At 49.2% G+C, this 17,855-nt stretch overlaps 2 protein-coding genes across 2 annotated transcripts in view; one reads left to right on the top strand and one right to left on the bottom strand.

Moving 5' to 3' along the window:
* PPIL2 (peptidylprolyl isomerase like 2) overlaps nucleotides 1-919 on the top strand; it is a 24,064-nt gene extending 23,145 nt beyond the window's left edge. Inside the window, exon 22 of the transcript XR_010837020.1 lies at nucleotides 72-919. The gene's annotated coding sequence lies outside the window, so the exon portion shown is untranslated. The remainder of the gene's footprint in view (nucleotides 1-71) is intronic.
* On the bottom strand, nucleotides 538-17,855 carry YPEL1 (yippee like 1). Its single transcript, XM_067015752.1, has 5 exons — nucleotides 17,780-17,855; nucleotides 5,861-6,143; nucleotides 4,501-4,544; nucleotides 4,031-4,139; nucleotides 538-3,325 (listed from the first exon to the last, which is right to left on the bottom strand). The coding sequence occupies exons 2-5, from the start codon at nucleotides 6,065-6,067 to the stop codon at nucleotides 3,236-3,238; spliced, it is 450 nt and encodes a 149-aa protein (XP_066871853.1). The 5' UTR covers nucleotides 6,068-6,143; nucleotides 17,780-17,855; the 3' UTR covers nucleotides 538-3,235.

Genomic DNA, 17,855 nt, shown 5'->3' on the forward strand with positions numbered 1-17,855 from the left:
CCCATTTCTCTGCTTTCCTGCCTCACCCGAAACCTCACCTCAGTGAGTGCCAACAGCTCTTTTACTTCTAGAAGGTACTGTGGCTTTTTCCGCATCTCTGCTTCTGAGCCCTGGGGCCCGTCTCACCTGCCTCCTCCGAGCCTTGTGTGCCGGTCCCCATGGATGGCGGCGCCTTCCCTGCGCACAGACCCGCCATGCAGCCCGTCCTCCGAGGCCCCTGCCCATGACTGTCAGCTGGGACCTGGACTCTACTGTGACCTTCCCACTCCCCCAATGCCTTGGGCCAGGCTGCTGTCCCTCACGTCTTCCCAACCCTCTTACCATTGAGGGGCTTACACGCCCCTGCTGTCTCCGGGAGCTGGGGTCACGGGGAGGAGGTGGCCGGGCCTGGTGACAGCCAGCGTAAGTGCCCTTGTGGGTCACGTGGTGATGCTTGCCTAGGGCTCCTGGACCCCCGGATTGGGGGCTCTGCCCTCAGCAGCTCCTTGGCTACCTCGTCAGGCCACGAGATCCATGATGCTGCTAACTAGGAGACACTGGATGTTGGAAGCTTTATTTTTAAACCTCACACAGACAGGACGGAGAGCCGGACATGGGGCCAGAGGAAGCCTGTGCACGTGAGCTTGGCAATCCTGCTTGAGGGGCAAACCTTCGGGCTGGCCTGGGCTTCTGTCCATCCGTCTGTCTGGCAGCCATGCCCAACTTCCTTGAGGGAAGGCCGGCCGGCCACCCTGGGCTGCAGCCCCACAGCGCCACCCACAGCAGAGGACAGGCCTGCCCAGAGCCTTTGACAAATGAGGGTTTACATTTCTGTAGGTCGTTTTGAGCTTAAATTGTAGTTTTTTAGACATTAAAAACATTCAGATTTTGTTAATTCCCTGATGAGGTTATCAGGTAAATTAAAGGACTTTTTAAACAATTCCCATTTCTGATCCCTCCTAATATCTGACAGATGCCATCAAGAGTAAGCGTTAAGGTATAAAAATACTATATATATGTACTGTGCAGAAGACATTACATAGTTTAACTTAAATGCATTTATAATCCTGGCATCACCTCCCACTCTTAGCAAGGAAAAAAATATCTTAAATAAATAAAAGTCACAGGGTGATATTTACTGTTTAGGAATTTAAAAGGGTGGTGCATTCCAGCACTTGACCAGCGCATCTGGTTGTGGTCTCGTGAGTGTCCATCCTCGAAGCTGCTCACAGTCAGTTCATTTGGTTTCAAAAGGAGCTCGGATTTTGCAGAAGACTAACAAGAAAAGTGTTAAGAGTCTTTGTTGGTGTCAGCTACAAAAATACAAAAGTCATCATGGACCACTGACTGGTAAAAACACTTCGATGCCACCACAGAGACGGCACAAAACCAAGTGCTCAGAGCAAAGGAGCAGTAACTGTGCCCAGAACATACAAAAGCTCTAAATATAAGTTGAGTGTATACAGAGGAATTTTAGGAGGTTCCTCAGCATCAGGAAGCATCTTTTGGAGAAGCAGCTGGGCCACAGGCTGAAGCTTGGGGAGGAGGCCTGGCTGAGAAGCCGCTGGCTCAGGTGGGGTCTCAGGGATTCGTACTCATGTCTCAGGGAAGATGCTGGCCGGGCCTTCACGGGGCACTGAGGACCTGGCCCGGGGCCCAGCTTGGGAGGCGGCAGAGTGCCTGCAGTGGAGGCCTGCGCCGCGCCAAGCACTTCCTTGGCAACTTGAGATGCATCCAAGCCCGCTGGGCACCCTCGTGGACGACCCCGCAAGCAGGGCACTCCCCACAATCCAGGCTGCAGGTCCAGGCAGAGATAGTGTCAAAAGGAAGCCCAGGTGAGTGGCTGGGGGTCAGGGGAGGTGGGGGTCAGGGGAGGGCCACCTACCAACTGGCAGCCAGTCCCTCTCTGTCCCCAGCCAGCTCGTGCTTGTGGCCATAAGACTAACCTCGTCTGAAGGAGTTTGGGAGCCAGCCTGTGCCCTCCTCTCTTCCCCCCTCCCTCAGTCCTCTCTCTGACCCTCGGCACTGGGGTCCCAGGAGTCTCATGCCCCGGTGACCACACTGAAGGCCCCCAGACGCCCAGTGGCAGGCTGGGCCCACTGGCCAGAGCCAGGTAGAACACTGAAAACGAAAACTGTTGTGGGAATGCCTTTTGGCCTCCATTCTCCGCAAAGTGGCCAAAACCCGTGGGTGGTGCCCACTCCCTGCATAGGCACGGTGAGTCAGAACTTGAACCTGTGCTAGAAATACAGGACTCGGGAGGCTGCTGGGCCCTGCCTGTGTTGGCCCACAGGACAGAACCAGGGAGGCACAGGGACCTGCTGAGCAAACCAAACATCTTCACTGCAAAGTTTAAACCTGTCTTCCAACTGTAACCTTTTCCAAAAAAATTTTAAAACTATCTGGCAAATGTTAAATTTGGAAGCTTAGCCTGCTCTGGCCTCTTTCAAATATGCAAAAAATAATTCTTTTTCTTCAAGTACATCAGAGTAGAAAAGGAAACCTGATTTCCCTTGGTCCAGCGCGTTCCATTCTTAACTCCATGGACCAGCCGCCCAGCGCCTGACCTGGAGCCCCCGTGGGCCTGCGCCTGCACACTGGCCTGAGACAGTCTCTGCCCGTGAGATAAGGAAGCTACTGGCTTAAATAAACAACATGTTCCGTAAGACACATTTCTCTATTTATAGCTTATCTAAAATGTTATCACTGGTGGCCTGTTTGTGAACAAGGCTAAAAAAACACCCTTGGGTGCATAGATTCATAGATTTCTGAGTCCTAAGTAAGCACTGCCCTCACGGCTCATCTGCGAGAAGAATAACCAACCGTGTTGTTCCGCGAATCGGGGAGAAGTGGTTACCGTACCTTCTCTCCAAACGAGGGGAAGCTGGCTCTCCGAAGAGACCTCCCTGTAGGCTTTGGGGCTTCGGTCTGGTTTTCTATCAAACACGAAAGCACAGCCAAACTATCTTAAAGGCATTGGTTAAAGAAGGTGTTAACTGGATGGATAAGTCACCAGTTGGTTAGGTCTTTCTCTACATCTTGAGAAATTAGAAAAAGGTCATTGAAACTTTTCAGAAATAACCGTGTTATTGAAGAAGACACAGATCGGAGGGACGCCTTACCCAGGGGATTGGCCTGGAGAGGCCGCCTGTGAGGCTCGAGTTCAAGAAACACTGCCATCAGATGTGCCTGTGTTTCCATTACTTTTACCGTCTCTTTCACAAAATCGTATTCAAGAGAACAGGAAGTTTTCACTTTACTCCCAACCATTGTCTTTGATCATGTGAGCAAGCTCAATGATAAATTTTCCTTCCTTATATTTCTGACTGCTCTCAAAGGCGTGTTCCTTGAAAAGAGAGAGACAAGGTTTCAGGACAGAATCAGTTTTGTTTTTCAACTTCATTTTACACTTCGCAAAGAAAATAACTGCAGTATCACGTCTCCCCAGATGCCCCTTGTGCCATGTGGTCCAGGGCGGGGGAGGGGTGGCTATCTGGGTGACCAGCCCTCAGGAGCAGGGCAGGTCTGGCCTGGACTCGCAGAGTGATGCTGAAACTTGTCGGGAACTACTGATTCAAGTTTGTTACTGAGCACCGACCACACGCAGGGCAGTTTGGGAAGGGAAGCCAAGCAAAGGCCTCCTTCCCGGGACTCCAGGTACAGGGGAGTGAAGTCCTCAGGGTCACTGAGGAAGGGGAAGGGGAAGGCCCTTCTCGGGGGTGAGGGATGCAATGGTCCAGACACAGGGCCCCCCCGCCCCATGCTGGAGTCTGGGGGTGGGTGGTGTGTGGGACAGGACCAGGGCACAGGGCCTAGGCAGGGCCTGGGGGTGGGGACCCGAGGGGTCTGCTGTGAGCACAACTGCAGGGTCATGTCCAGTCCCCCACCTCCCACCTGGCTGGTGACCATCCCTCCCTCCCCCAGTCCATGGACTCTCAAAGGTGCAGTTTTAAAACGTGTTCCTTGACTGGCAGCACCTATCCTGCTTCCTGGCATGTTTTGTTTCCACTGGGAATGTGTTCTTTATTACAGCGGACCCGCGGTCACTCACGTATTTCCACCCGAGTGTGGTCTTGCAGTTCTCACAGTAGATGTCCGCCACGGCATGCAGGCCGGTGAGAAGGACCCGCTCCTCCGCAGGGCCGCAGCCCACGTTCACCCTGTGGGGAGGAGGCGCTGGGACCCTCATGGGGCCCCGGGCCCACAGTTCCGCCCCCACCAGCTATTCCCAGAACACAAGGTGTCCTTCCTGACTCCCCCCACCTTTGATGAGAAGGAACAACTTCTTGCCTCCCCCCGAGAATCCAGGATGGGACAGGCCGTGGGGAGGGGTCCACAGTCCTGCTGTCTCAGTGGAAATCAAGATCTACCCCAGTGGGAAACAAACCACACCCAGCCTGGGAAAAAAGCATCTGCTTTCCCGAGCCCTCGATGGCAGCGAGCACTGGCGGGCTCTCGGAAGCAGCACATGGGGCCTGGTGGCATACGTGGCACTGGCGAGGCCACGGCAGTGATACTCACACAGAGTTGAAGAGGTAGGCTCGTCCCTGACTTCCCTGAAAGGACTGCAAAGAAGAAAGAGGGGTTAAAGGCTTCGTCGTGGTCAGATGGAAGTGACGCCATTCATCACCAGCTGGAACGCGAGGCCACGTCGGGGCGGCTCCACCCAGAGGGCCTCTGTGCTTGATTATTTTAAAGAACAGCTTACTACTGGCTTTGGGGTCCTTTGAAAGAAGCACCTCAAATTCCTTTTGGACACTAACAACCCACTCCCCCTACCGTGTGGCCAGAGCAGCACCTGAGCTACACGGCCGATCTGGAGGCCCCAGAGCAGCTCTGCCTCCGAAGCTGGTGCTGAGGGGCTGCCCTTCCACTGAAGCTTCTGGACATACAGAGGGGCCACAGAAGCAGTGATGGCACAGACACCACCTTTTCTGACAGCTTTCCCTTAAGATGATGGACCCAGGACTTCCCTGGTGGCCCAGTGGTTAGGACTCTGCACTTCCACTACACGGGGCACGGGTTCCATCCCTGGCCAGGGAACTAAGATCCCGCATGTTGTGTCCCCGCCCACCCCACCCCAAAAAAAGACCCTGTCACGTCCTTTACCACAAGTACAGAGACGTTCTTCTAACTGCCTGAAAACAAGAGGCCTAAGCATGGATTCCAGAAACTTCTTGATGACTGTTTTCAAAGGAGCAGAAGCCTCCTGCCCAGGGAGGCAGACTCAGAGGATGGGTGGGGGTCGCGACCCACAAGCGCGGGGAGGGAGGACAGTCACTGTCTCCCGAGGGATTGTTTTAAATGTTCCCAAGTGGTTGGTTATAAACAGGACAAACTGCTAGTCAAGAGTTCAAGGCAATGAAGCGGGTCCTGCCCTCTTCGCCCCCAGGGGCTGCTCGTGGCCACCACAGCGCCGCGGCCCTGGCAGAGCTTCCCTCCCAGGCTCTTTCCTGAAAGATCCAATTTCCCCCAAGGCACCCTCTTCTCTTCTTAACTATTTTGAGTTTTAAAACTTTCTTAATTCTCTTATTATGAAACTATTTCCACAGATTTTCCAGACTTATTTTGTACTGTCCATGTCCTCTGCTTTACATGAATTTAACTGCTCTGACAAGTCACTGACTCATCTTACTGTGGGATCTTCAGAGGCCTGTGGCCTGGCCCCTAAAACCCACCACTCGGCAAAGACCACGGCCAAGACCATGATGTAGCTGCCCTCACTCACACACACAGGATTTCCCTCAGTGCCGTCCACAAGGCTCCAGACATTCTGGGCCCAGCAAACCCAGGAGGCCATGGGGTGGTTCAGTATTTGTCTACACTTAGGCTCAGTGACCATGGCTGAGGGCAGCCTACCAAGTTCTTGACAGATACTTGCCTTGGAGATCAGCTCATCGTGATTGGCCAGGTGGGCCCTGCAGTGGACACAACTGTACGTTCGGTGGCAGTTTGGCAGATACGCTTGGAAAGTTTTGGACCTTGTCATCTTCACCATTTCTGCTGGGCACTCCTGGCTCAGCTCAGGGCTGGCACGGGAGGAGCTGCAGCTCTGCTGGGCTCTCTGACAGAAGAAACACTGGAACATGCACGCAAGAGCCGTTGTTGTTCAGAGGGCGTGTGGCTCTGTCCACACAGCTGGGGTGAGAGAAAAACGCCACAACCTGTCAACAAGTCAACACAGAGCAGAGGGTCACAGAATGAAACACAAAAAGTGTTTAGGAAGCCTGTTGTAAAGAAGGGGAGGGCAGGCCTAGACATTAAAGATCTAATACTTCAATAGTAATATGAGTACATAAAAATACTAATAGCTAGTCACAGCATAGCCATTCTAAATTTAGTTGCAAGTGGCAGGTGAACTACTTTTACACATAAATAATTTGAGATAACTTTTGCCCAAATACATCTTATATCGTGTGGCTTCAGAAAACGTGAAAGAAACAGCAGCCAACACGACTCCCATCTGAGTGAGGCCAGCAGCACTGGATACATCTTGTCCCAAACAATGGAACTGGCGACTCAAAGCACCATGACATTTATGAATATGTGTGTGATGGATCCAGTATTAATCTCTGAGAAATTACATATCAGTCCAGAAGTAAACCCTCACATATATAGTCAAGTGATTTTCAACAAGGGTGTCACAACCATTCAATGTGGAAAGAACAGTCTTTTCAACAAATGGTGTGGGAAAACAAGATATTGACATGTGAAAGAATGAAGGTGGACCCCTGCCTCACACCATATACAAAATTGCACTCAAAATGGATCAAGGAACTAAACGTAAAAACTAAAACTATAAGACCCTTAGAAGAAAATGTAGGGAACAATCTTCATGATGTTGGATTTGGCAGTGACTTCTTGGGTCTGACAGCAAAAGCACAGATGTGTGTGGATTTACAGAAGGTAAAGTGAGAGGAAAATGGGGCAGAGGTACTATGTGAGGAGATGAGGAGGCGATTCCAAAACTGAAGAAAGATACTAATCCACAGACAAGTCCAACAATCCCAAGCAAGATAAATAAAAAAGCCACACCTGATCACATAATAGTGAAACTGCAGAACACCAAAGAAAAAAGAAAAAAAGTCTTAGAAGCATCCACAAGGGAAGGGAAAATTATCTTTCAACAGCAACTTCCCAAGTAAAACAGTGGAACCCAGAAGGCAGTAGGGGAAGGTACCTGTAAAGTCCTGAAAGATAAAACCTGCTATCCCAGAATTCTACATGCAGTGAAAGTATCTTTCAAGAATTCAGGAAATGGGGGCTTCCCTGGTGGCACAGTGGTTAAGAATCCGCCTGCCAATGCAGGGGACACAGGTTCGAGCCCTTGTCTGGGAAGATCCCACATGCCGCAGAGCAACTAGGCCCATGTGCCACAACTACTGAGCCTGCAGTCTAGAGCCCGTGAGCCACAACTACTGAAGCCTGCACGCCTAGAGTCCATGCTCTCCGCAATGAGAAGCCACCTCAGTGAGAAGCCCACACAATGGAATGAAGAGCAGCCCCTGCTTGACGCAACTAGAGAAAGCCTGCGTGCAGCAACGAAGACCCAACACAGCCATAAATAAATAAATAAATAAAAAGAATTCAGGAAATGACATTTGCAGACAACTAGAAAGTTTGACTTCTGCAAAATATCTCTAAAGGAAATTCAAGGATATGATTCAGACAGAAAAACAAAACAAAAAACCCCACTAAAGTCTAAACTTCAGACTCTAAAAGAAGGCAGAATGGTGAGTAAAGAAAATGCTCAATGTGCAGGTGGGCAGAGCAGCAGCGTCTCACGGAACTTTGAAGAGATCCACTCATGGTATGTGAGCAGGAGAAGCCAGGGTGAAGGCGCAGACCAATGACTCCCAGAGTCTGGGTACTGTCCAAAAAAGAAGACCCACATATGGATTAAATGTAGATTCTGGTACATCAAGGATAAACGTAATTTTTGATGAAACTTCTGTAAGAACAAAGAGCAGGTGTATAACTTCCAAACCTGTAACGGGAGGTGAGAAAGGGAGGAAAAACACCATGGGAAGAACAGGAAGCACAACGACAGAAGGAAGATTTAAACCCAAATATTTCAATGCATATATTAAATATAAATGAACTAAATGTTAGAGCTGAAGGTTTCAACTAGACAGAAAACAAACTTTATCTAGATGCTACTTATGAGACACCTTAAACAGGATGCAGAAAGGATAAAAAGATGTGGCTAGAACCTGGGTGGTGGCAACACAGACCTATGAATCATAATTATTTGCTAACAGTATATTTGCTTTATGGATATCTTGTATGTATGTGATTCACACAAAGTTAAAACAGAAAAATGCAAATCAAAACCACAATGAGATATCACCTCACACACGTCAGAATGGCTATCATCAAAAAGAACACAAATAACAAATGTTGGTGAGGATGTGGAGAAAAGGGTGCCCTCCTACACTGTTGGTGGGAATGTAAATTGGTGCAGCCACTATTGCAAACAGTATGAGGGTTCCTTAAAAACTAAAAACAGAGCTACCATATGATCCAGCAATCCCACTCCTGGGCAAATATCCAAAGAAAACCATACTTTGAAAAGATATATATGCACCCCAATGTTCATTGCAGCACTATTTACAATAGGCAAGATACAGAAGCAACCTAAGTGTCCATTGACAGATAAATGGATAAAGAAGATGTGGTGTATTTCTACAATGGAATATTACTCAGCCATAAAAAAGAATGAAATAATGCCACTTGCAGCAACATGGACTGACTTAGAGATGATCATACTAAGTGAAGTAAGTCAGACAGAGAAAGATAAATATTATATGATACCACTTACAGGTACAATCTAAAAATTTGATACAAATGAACTAATTTACAAAACAGAAACAGACTCACAGACTTAGAAAACAAACTTATGGTTCCCAAAGGGGAAAGGTAGGGCAGGGGGTTGGGGGAGAGGGATAAATTAGGAGCTTGGGATTAATTTACACACACTACTATATATAAATAGATAACCAACAAGGACCTGCTGTATAGCACAGAGAACTCTACTAAATATTCTGTAATCTTTCCCATATAAGGAAAAATATCTGAAAAAGAATGAGTATATGTATATATGTATAACTGAATCACTTTGCTGTATACCTGAAACTAACACAACATTGTAGATCAACTATATTTCAATAAAAATTAACAAAAAAAAAGAAGTTAAAGTAGCAAAAGGATAAAAAAAAAGATATTTAAATAAAAAAGTAAAGGGACTTCCCTGGTGGTCCAGTGGGTAAGACTCCACACTCCCAATGCAGGGGACCCGGGTTCGATCCCTGGTCAGGGAACTAGATCCCTCATGCCGCAACTAAGAAGCCCGCATGCCGCAACGAAGACCCAGCACAGCCAAAATAAATAATAAAAACAAATATTGAAAAATAATAATAAAGTAAAAACTATATTAAATATATTCATATTTTGCTTACACAGGAACATTTTTAAATTTTTAAAAAATTATTTTTGGCTACATTGGGTCTCTGTTGCTGTGCACAGGCTTTCTCTAGTTGCCATGAGCAGGGGCTACTCTTCGTTGTGGTGCGCCGGCTTCTCACTGCAGTGGCTTCTCGTTGCAGAGCACGGGCTCTAGGTGTGCAGGCTTCAGTAGTTGTGGCACGCGGGCTTCAGTAGTTGTGGCGCACAGGCTTAATTGCTCTGGGGTATGTGGGATCTTCCTGGACCAGGGATCAAACCTATGTCCCCTGCATTGGCAGGCGGATTCTTTGGTTTTTTTTTTTTTTTTTTTTTTGCGGTCCACGGGCCTCTCACTGCTGTGGCCTCTCCCATTGCGGAGCACAGGCTCCGGACACACAGGCTCAGTGGCCATGGCTCACGGGCCTAGCTGCTCCGCGGCATGTGGGGTCTTCCCGGACCGGGGCACGAACCCGTCCGTGTCACCTGCATCGGCAGGCGGACTCTCAACCACTGCGCCACCAGGGAAGTCCCTACATAGTAACATTTAATCGAAAAACTTTATGAGATAAAACAGCAGGGAGATAAACAACAAGCATAAATCTTGTTACCTAATAACACAGTCTCAAAATATGTAAGTCAAAAATTGAAAAAACCTGAAGAAATAAATTTATAATCAAAATAGGACTAGTAATTGTAGTATATAGTTTACATAGTAATTTATATATTTATAGTATATTTAGTATATATAAATCCATAGTATATATTTGTATAAAATATAGTATATATTTTACAGCATCTTTCACTAACTGGTAGAACAACACAAAGGAGGGCAGATATACAGGATTTGTACATTGTGATGAAGAAACTGGAATTAAAATACATGTAGAAAACTGTATCTAAGAACCACAGACTCATTTACTGCACACATACATTTACAAAAGTTGACCACACGGCACATCTCAACAAATTAAAGGACTGAAACCACAGTATATTCTCTGACCACAATACAATTAAATTAGAAATTAATAATAAAGTATAACTAGGAAAATCCTCATATGTTTATAATTTAGGAAATGTACTTGTATATACCCATGTGTCTAAGAATGGAAATTAGAAAATATTTTGAACTAAACAATAACAAAATAGGTACTTACCAGAACTTAAAGGGAAATGTAGACTCTTATTAGAAAATAAGCAGGTGGAATTAATGAGCTAAACACCCATCTTTAAGAAGTTTGAGAAGTAACAGGAAAACAATCCCCCAAAAATATAAGGAGGGAAAGAAATAGGAAAAAAATATTGAAACAGAAAAGGAAAACTTGGATCCACTAGGGGGGATCGACAAGGCAAATGTGCGTTCTCGCAAAAGACTAATAACCTCTGACAGCAGAGCCAGCCATCAGAAATGACTTCTGGGGGCAAGACTCATGGGGAAGAGGTGCTGCGGTCAATTTAAGTCAATATATTGGAAAATGTAAACCACACAGATAAATTCCTGGAAGACGTTAAGTTAAAAATATGATTCAAGAAGAAATAGAAAACCTGAATAATCCTATAAACATTAAGGAAATCAAATCACTGGTAAAAAGTCTCCTCCCCCAATATGCACACATATCAATGCAAATCAAACACACCTACAGGCAAGGAGCTTCCCTGGAGAGCTCCACCATACTTCAAGGAAGAATTCATTACAATCCAACACAAACTCTTTCAGGAAGGAGAAAGGGGAAGCACTCTCCAACCATCTGATGTAGCTTAACACCAAACCTGGGTCAGGGCAGTACAAGAATGGAATTCAGGGGAGTTCTCTGGTGACCTAGTGGTTAGGATTCTGGGCTTTCACTGCTGTGGCCAGGGTTCAACCCCTGGTCAGGGAACAGATCCTGAAAGACCCGCAGTGCAAAAAAAAAAAAAAAAAAAAGAATTCACTGTAAGTTTCTTCAAAGAAACCAAGATGCAAACATCCTAAGTAATATGACCAAACAGGGCCTAGCAGTATTTTAAAGGATGGTACAATATAATTAAGGTGATTTTATCACAGGAATGCAAGATCATTTAATATCAGAAAAATTTACCACCAATTGTTCTGTTTATCTCAATAGATGCAAAAAAAAAAAAAAAAAAAAAGCATTCAACAAAAATTTAACATCCATTCACAATTTAAAAAACATTCCACACAAACTAAGATTGTAACAGAACTAACTTCCTTACCTTTTACGAGGCATCTACCAAACAAATAAAAAAATCCCAAAACCACTCACAGCAAACATCATGCTTAATGGTAAAACTTAGAAAACATTATCTTTGACATCAGGAATAAACCAGGATGCTCTCTACACCGCCACTTCCATTCAACAGTACCAGAAGTCCCTGCCAGCTGTTAAGTCAAGAAAAGGCTTAAAAGGGAAAACATACTCTCATACAACAGTGTAACAATGAAGTATCTAAGAGCACATTCAAAGACCGGAAACACCTTTACAGAGAACATTAGAAATCTCTGAGGGGTATAATAAAAACCTAAATCAATGGAGAGCTAAATCATGACCAGGACTGGAAGATACTGTAAATATATGAATCCTCCCCAAAGTAATTGTTAAATGCAATTCAAATCACAATCCAGGTGGGTGTATGTGTGTGTACAAATGAGCCAGGGAGCCAGCGAGACAAGGAGAGAGCTTTGAGTCTAGAACTTATCTTACAAGTGTCTGCAGTGGGGGGAAAGTTTTCCTTGACCCTCTTAGGGTCCCTAGCTGGGTCTGAAAATGAAACTAACAGAGTAACAGGAGCAGGAAGCTTTTATACCTTTTAGACAACGAATCAATAAGTTTGTGAAGAACTGATGAGGCCGGAGGGGTTTGGGCTGGGGTGGTCCATGGTGAAGGAGTAACTAGGAAGACAAGATAAGGTTTGTTTATACAGATTTCTCGGCCCCAATTCCCTGCCTTCTCTTTCTGGTGCAGGGAGGGGGCCCTCTCAAAGGGGAGTTTCATGGCCGGGTTCAGGGAAGAAGGTCACTCTGACCACCCCCCTTCTGCTGTTTTCTCAAACTCCTTCAAGCTTAAGATACTCAGGAAGCCTAGGTGCCACACGTTGGGGTGGTGTGTCCTGAACTCCATCACGTCAGAGGCCAGAAGCAGCCAGAGGGAAGCTCGTGCTGCGCCGGAGCCGGCCTGGGAGTGGTCACTTCAGGGTCATTCAGACTCACCAAGGCTGGGGTATCCCGGCTCAGGACAGAAAAACCAGCCTTAGCAAGGACGGAAAGCGCTTGTTCTGACTGCAGTGCTGACTGAACCGCATGCTGTCTGTTTCAGTATCTTCACCTGAGTTTTTCTCTTTGTATTTAAAGGACCCTTAAATGAATAAACTCCTCTCTTATCCCTGGTGGTTCAGGCCTTCAGAGTCCTGGGCCCCATTAGTGGCAGAAGCACGGCTCCCAGTAACCTGAACAGAGACTAAAGAAACGGCCTTCACTTAGCCCATCCTTTAGACAAATGACACCACTCTGACTCATAATTAGAAAGCAGGACACCCCTCATTTCTAAATGGGAGTGGCCTCTGATGGGGCGACTCTAATAAAGGGGCAACTTAAGACGTCCCCGGCAGTCCAGAGGTTAGGACTCCGTCCCCCAGTGTAGGGGGCCCGGGTTTAGTCCCTGGTTGGGGAACTAAGATCCCGCAAATAAAATAAAGTGGCAACTTGCCAAGCGTTTCTGTTTCTTTGAATTTCTCTGTGCATGCCCCCCACATGCTGGGGGCCGACATGAATGCCCCTCCCCTCGGAGCAGCCCCACTCTCGGGCTCCTGTCACCTTTGTGGAGCCCGGGCCCATCCTCAGCACCCACAGTCACCCTTCAAAGGCTGGGTGTGCCTCCCACCCTGGCGTCCTGCCATCTGGGTCCTGCCCTCCACCCCTGTCACGGCCCTCCTGGGGGTCCTAGCAGAGCAGTGGCCAAACCTGGCTGGATCTCAGTCACAGAGAAGCATGTCGTGATTTAACTAGGCTTTCAGGCTGGAAGTCCCCGAGGCAGGGATATCCTGGCCAAGTTCTCCAGCCACCAGTACAGAGACGGGCTCTTCTAACCACACCTGCTGACAAGTCAGGAACCACCTTAGTACCTGAGGTGAAATGCATCACGTGCCTCACTTCTACTGCAGCTGCCGTGTCCCCTGTGTTTGGGGAGCAGCCACCACCCCACGAAGATGTTAGTGTGGGGTAAGTTCTTAGGCCAAAAACAACATTCTGGATTCCAGAAGCTTCTCTCCTAAAATAAGCATGGATATTTATTTTAAGAGAGCGTAAATCAGGCCCATGTCCATATGGTGCTGTTACCACGCTTCCAAAGACAAGCCCTGAGAACCAGCACCCAAGCAAGCAGCTGACACTCCCAGGAGGGCGCGGGTTCCCGGCGCTTCTCGTCCCCGTACGGGTTCACTTGTCCTCCTGGTCCTGCCTCGCCCACCTGGCTGCGGGGAGGGATGGAGGCACAGCAGGCAGGGAAGCAGGTCTCCCTGGGGCTGGTGCACAAACTCCAGCGCTGGCAACAGCGGGGAAGAACACAGCTCAGAAGGCCGAGGTGCTGCCCACACACCCGCCCCATCCAGCAAGGAGAGAGCAGCCCATCCAGCACCATCACGATGTGCCCAAGAGCCTTGTGGCCCAGGCTGCTGGTGGTCTATGAGAATCCCATGAATTAACAGCAGCCCTAAGACACGAGTGGTCTGATTAGTCCCACCGTGCAGACAGGGAAACGGACACCCCGAGAGCTAGTAAGCAAGCTGTGCAGCTGGATTCAAAGCTGAGAATCTACACCCTGGACCCCTGTAAACACGTGTCTACAGACAGCAGGTGTGAATATCACAAACGGATGCAAACCAAAGTCGCACTGTACCTGTCTTACAACCTAGCAGGCTGGCAAAGATTTTAAAAAGTTGACAACCCCACTGGCAAAGGCACCTGGGACATCGCTGCCATCTGGCAGCACCCACTGGCGCTCCCAGGCCCAGGCCCCAGGCCCAGGGTCCATCCCAGGCATTTCCCTCCAGGCTGCCTGGCCCCTGCGCAAAGTAACCCGGAAAAGGCTGTTACAACATTGCCTATAATACCTAGAGATTAGAAACCATCTCCTGTCTCACAAAGAGGGACAGGCCAAATGCACTGAACTGTTTCCAAGGTGGGGCCTCCGCCACTTCCTTTTCACCATCTACTTTTTTGTAACTTTTGATTTTGATACCAAGTGTAGGTACTGATCACAAACACACACACACAGCACATGGGCCCACAGGCGTCAGGGGGCCTGGAAGGTGTCCATCAAAGAGCAACAGCACGTGTACAATTTGCTTCGGGCAGTACCAGCTTCTCTTCGCACACATGGACTTCCTACTTAAATTACAGGGTGAAAAGCTTTTTGCCACGTCTCTGGAACCTCAGCCTTCCTGGACCCCTGGATCCGCTGGGAGGGGCGAGAAGACTCCTTCAGTTCTCCCAGACACCTCCTGTGCCCTCAGATGAAGCCCCCTCTGCCCTCATGCCCCACCAGCTGCCCCCGTGTCCCCCCGTAACCAGCCCCCTCATTCCCCCAGCATGGCCTGCCTCCACCTCCTCCCACCAGACTGCTGAGGAGGGCGCTGGCACTGAGCCTTTCTTTTCTAAGAACTGGTGATACATTCTTTTTAATTTCTCCCACTAACTAAGTTTTCCAGCCGTGGCCCTGGGATGCCTCCTAGCAGAGATTGCCTTTTTCCTCGCTAAGAAGGGAAGATGCAGGCATGACAGAGGGAGGGCTGCCCTGTCTTCAGCTGGAAGTGGGAGGAAAGACACTGGGAATCTTATGCCATTTTATTAACCACATGCTAACTGGAACATAATCAAGCATCCCTGTGTTGGGGAAGGGAAGGGAAAAAACAGAGAGGCAGAGAGAAGCCAGAATGGGGCTGGTGCTGGGGGTCTGGGGGCCGTGTGGCTGCGGGAGCCAGGCTGCTGAGGGGGCTCGACCCAACTAAGCCACATACGCAGAGCCTGTGGGGCGTCAAGCTGAGATGGTACCCAATCTATAAAATGGGGGTGAATCGTTGAGTCCCACGGAGGACCCGAGAATCACACCAGGTGTCAGGTTGCTGTTGCTGTTGCAGTGGCTGAGGGTTGGCAAGTTGTCTCAACGCCTCACAAACCCGACGGGGAACCCTGGTCCTGGTTCTCAGGCCTCCCAGGTGTGGACTACGTGCTTGGCTCCATCACCGGAGACAGGCTTTCAGCAGTGCCGGTGCCACTATCACGGGAGTGATGCCGCCGGCAGCTGACTGGACCTCATTCTCTCGACTTCTTTCCTGAATCCAACTCACACTGCCCTCTCCGGAACGCTCAGCCACTGCGGTTCAGAACTTTCTCCATCCTCCCCTCACTCAACTCTCTGCTCACAATTCCCACTCCCTGCAGGTTTTGCTGATTAGCAGATGTAACTACTTTCTAAAAAGTTAAAAGCAAATGACTTGCGAATAAAGTGTGAGAGATGAGAAGGTTTTAAAGCAGGAGACTTCTACTGCTTCTTCATATTTGAAACTATGTTCCACTCATCAGCCTACCAGGGAGAAAAAGACACTGCATGGAAAGTCCTTGCCCTCTGTACCCACCACCCCCGCCCCTTGAGAGGATCCTGGCGGAACCTGGTGAAGGCAGGTAGGGGTCAAAGGCTCTCAACAAAGAGTGTTATAAATTTTAGTACTTCAAAAACAGAAAAAGTAATGTCTGGAGTTTAGTCAAAGGCATATACCTCTATCAGTTTTTAATTTTGGCAAACGTACCATGACAACATGGGATGGTAACACTGGGGACACGGAGTGTGGGGCACGTTGGGACTGTCTGTACTATCTTTGCAACTTTTGTGTAAATCTAAAGTTTCCAAAATAAAGAAGTTGATTTAAAATCAGAAAGACGGGGACTTCTCTGGTGCTGCAATGGTTAAGAATCCACCTGCCAATGCAGGGGACACGGGTTTGAGCCCTGTTCCGGGAAGGTCCCACATGCCACAGAGCAACTAAGCCCGTGCGCCACAACTACTGAGCCTGCACTCTAGAACCCAAGAGCCACAACTACTGAGCCTGTGTGCCACAACTACTGAAGCCTGAACACCTAGACCGTGCTCCACAACAAGCCACTGCGAGAAGCCCGCGCACCGCAACAAAGAGTAGCCCCCCTCGCCACAGCTATAGAAAGCCCGCGCGCAGCAACAAAGACCCAACGCAGCCAAAAATAAATAAATAAAATAAATTTATTAAAAAAATAAAATCAGAAAGACGATTAATCAGATTGATAATTAAGATCATTCAGTTACTTTTTTAAAGTGCCCACTACAGGCCAAGACTTGTGCTACAGCTGTGCTAAGATGGTGTCCCCCTGGTCCTGGCTGAGGGGCTCCCACACGCAGAAGACACTCTAGTCCCTGAAATGCAAGGGGAGGCAGCGGGAGGGGCTCCCAGAGCCTGAGTTAGCTCCCCTCAGACCAGATCCCACGGCGAGGGTCGGGCGGGACCCAGGCAGGAACGCAACACTCAACACCGGGATTAAGCACAGCTGCCGCGGAGGGGCAGGGGCTCAACCAACGTGTGTTCCATCTCTTGGAGCAGAGCGGAGGCCGCAGCAGGCACAGGTGCAGGGAGAGCAGCAGCTTGCTCAGGGACGCACCTGAAGGCCATCCCCGGAGAGGAGGCCTGGGTAGGAGTTCAGGAGAGTGAGGGTTATGGGTGGAAAAAATAACATTCTTAGCAAAGGAAACAACAGGTTGAGGTGTGTATGTTTCATACAGAAGAAAAATGCAACTGCACAGAAAAAGCTTGGGGTGGGGACGCCAACGTCGTCCACACCGTGGTCCATCTAAGACGGAACTGCAGCCCTTTCCCACGCAGAACTCGGCACGTAACCTGGACTCCCGGCGATGCCCGTTGGAGGCCGGCCCCGCCCGGGAGAGGAGGCTCAGGCTCCTGCAGGCTCTGCGCCCGTGAAGCTCAGTCGGTGCCACAAGTAGGGAACGAATGCGGTGCGAGGCATTTCGGCCTCGCCCTTCACGTGGGCAACTTGAAACGCCCCCCCCTCCCGTGAACACGCTGGGAGGCCCCTTTTGTCCTCATTTCCCTCCCCAGGCACGACCTTTCTTTTAGGGGAAAAGCCTGTTACCGTCAGGCGGGCGGTTCCTCCCGAGCCTTCTCCAGGGCGGGGTGGGGAGGGGCGGGAGGAGGGAGAACCGGGGAAACGCTCCTGACCCGGCGTCGCGGTCCGCGCCGAACCCAGGTGGTCCCACCGCAGCGCGCCCCCCGCCCCCCGGCCGACACCGCCCGGTGAGCCCGCCGGGCCCGCCCTACTCACCGCCGCCCGCCGGTCCGCGCCCCGGCCAGCAGCGCCCATCGGCCCGGCCTCGCTCAGCGCGGGCGCGGCTCTCCGG

Source organism: Kogia breviceps, chromosome 15 (genome assembly GCF_026419965.1).
Source record: "Kogia breviceps isolate mKogBre1 chromosome 15, mKogBre1 haplotype 1, whole genome shotgun sequence".
In the NCBI taxonomy this organism is placed as follows: domain Eukaryota; kingdom Metazoa; phylum Chordata; class Mammalia; order Artiodactyla; family Physeteridae; genus Kogia; species Kogia breviceps.

What these genes read in the sequence shown, in the direction of transcription:
- YPEL1 (XM_067015752.1), bottom strand. Translation starts at nt 6,067, where the DNA reads ATGTTCCAGTGTTTCTTCTGTCAGAGAGCCCAGCAGAGCTGCAGCTCC. An exon ending in ACGATGAGCTGATCTCCAAG is followed by an intron (nt 4,545 to 5,860) that starts GCAAGTATCTGT and finishes TCTTCTTTGCAG; the next exon opens with TCCTTTCAGGGAAGTCAGGG. An exon ending in CCACACTCGGGTGGAAATAC is followed by an intron (nt 3,326 to 4,030) that starts GTGAGTGACCGC and finishes TCTCTTTTCAAG; the next exon opens with GAACACGCCTTTGAGAGCAG.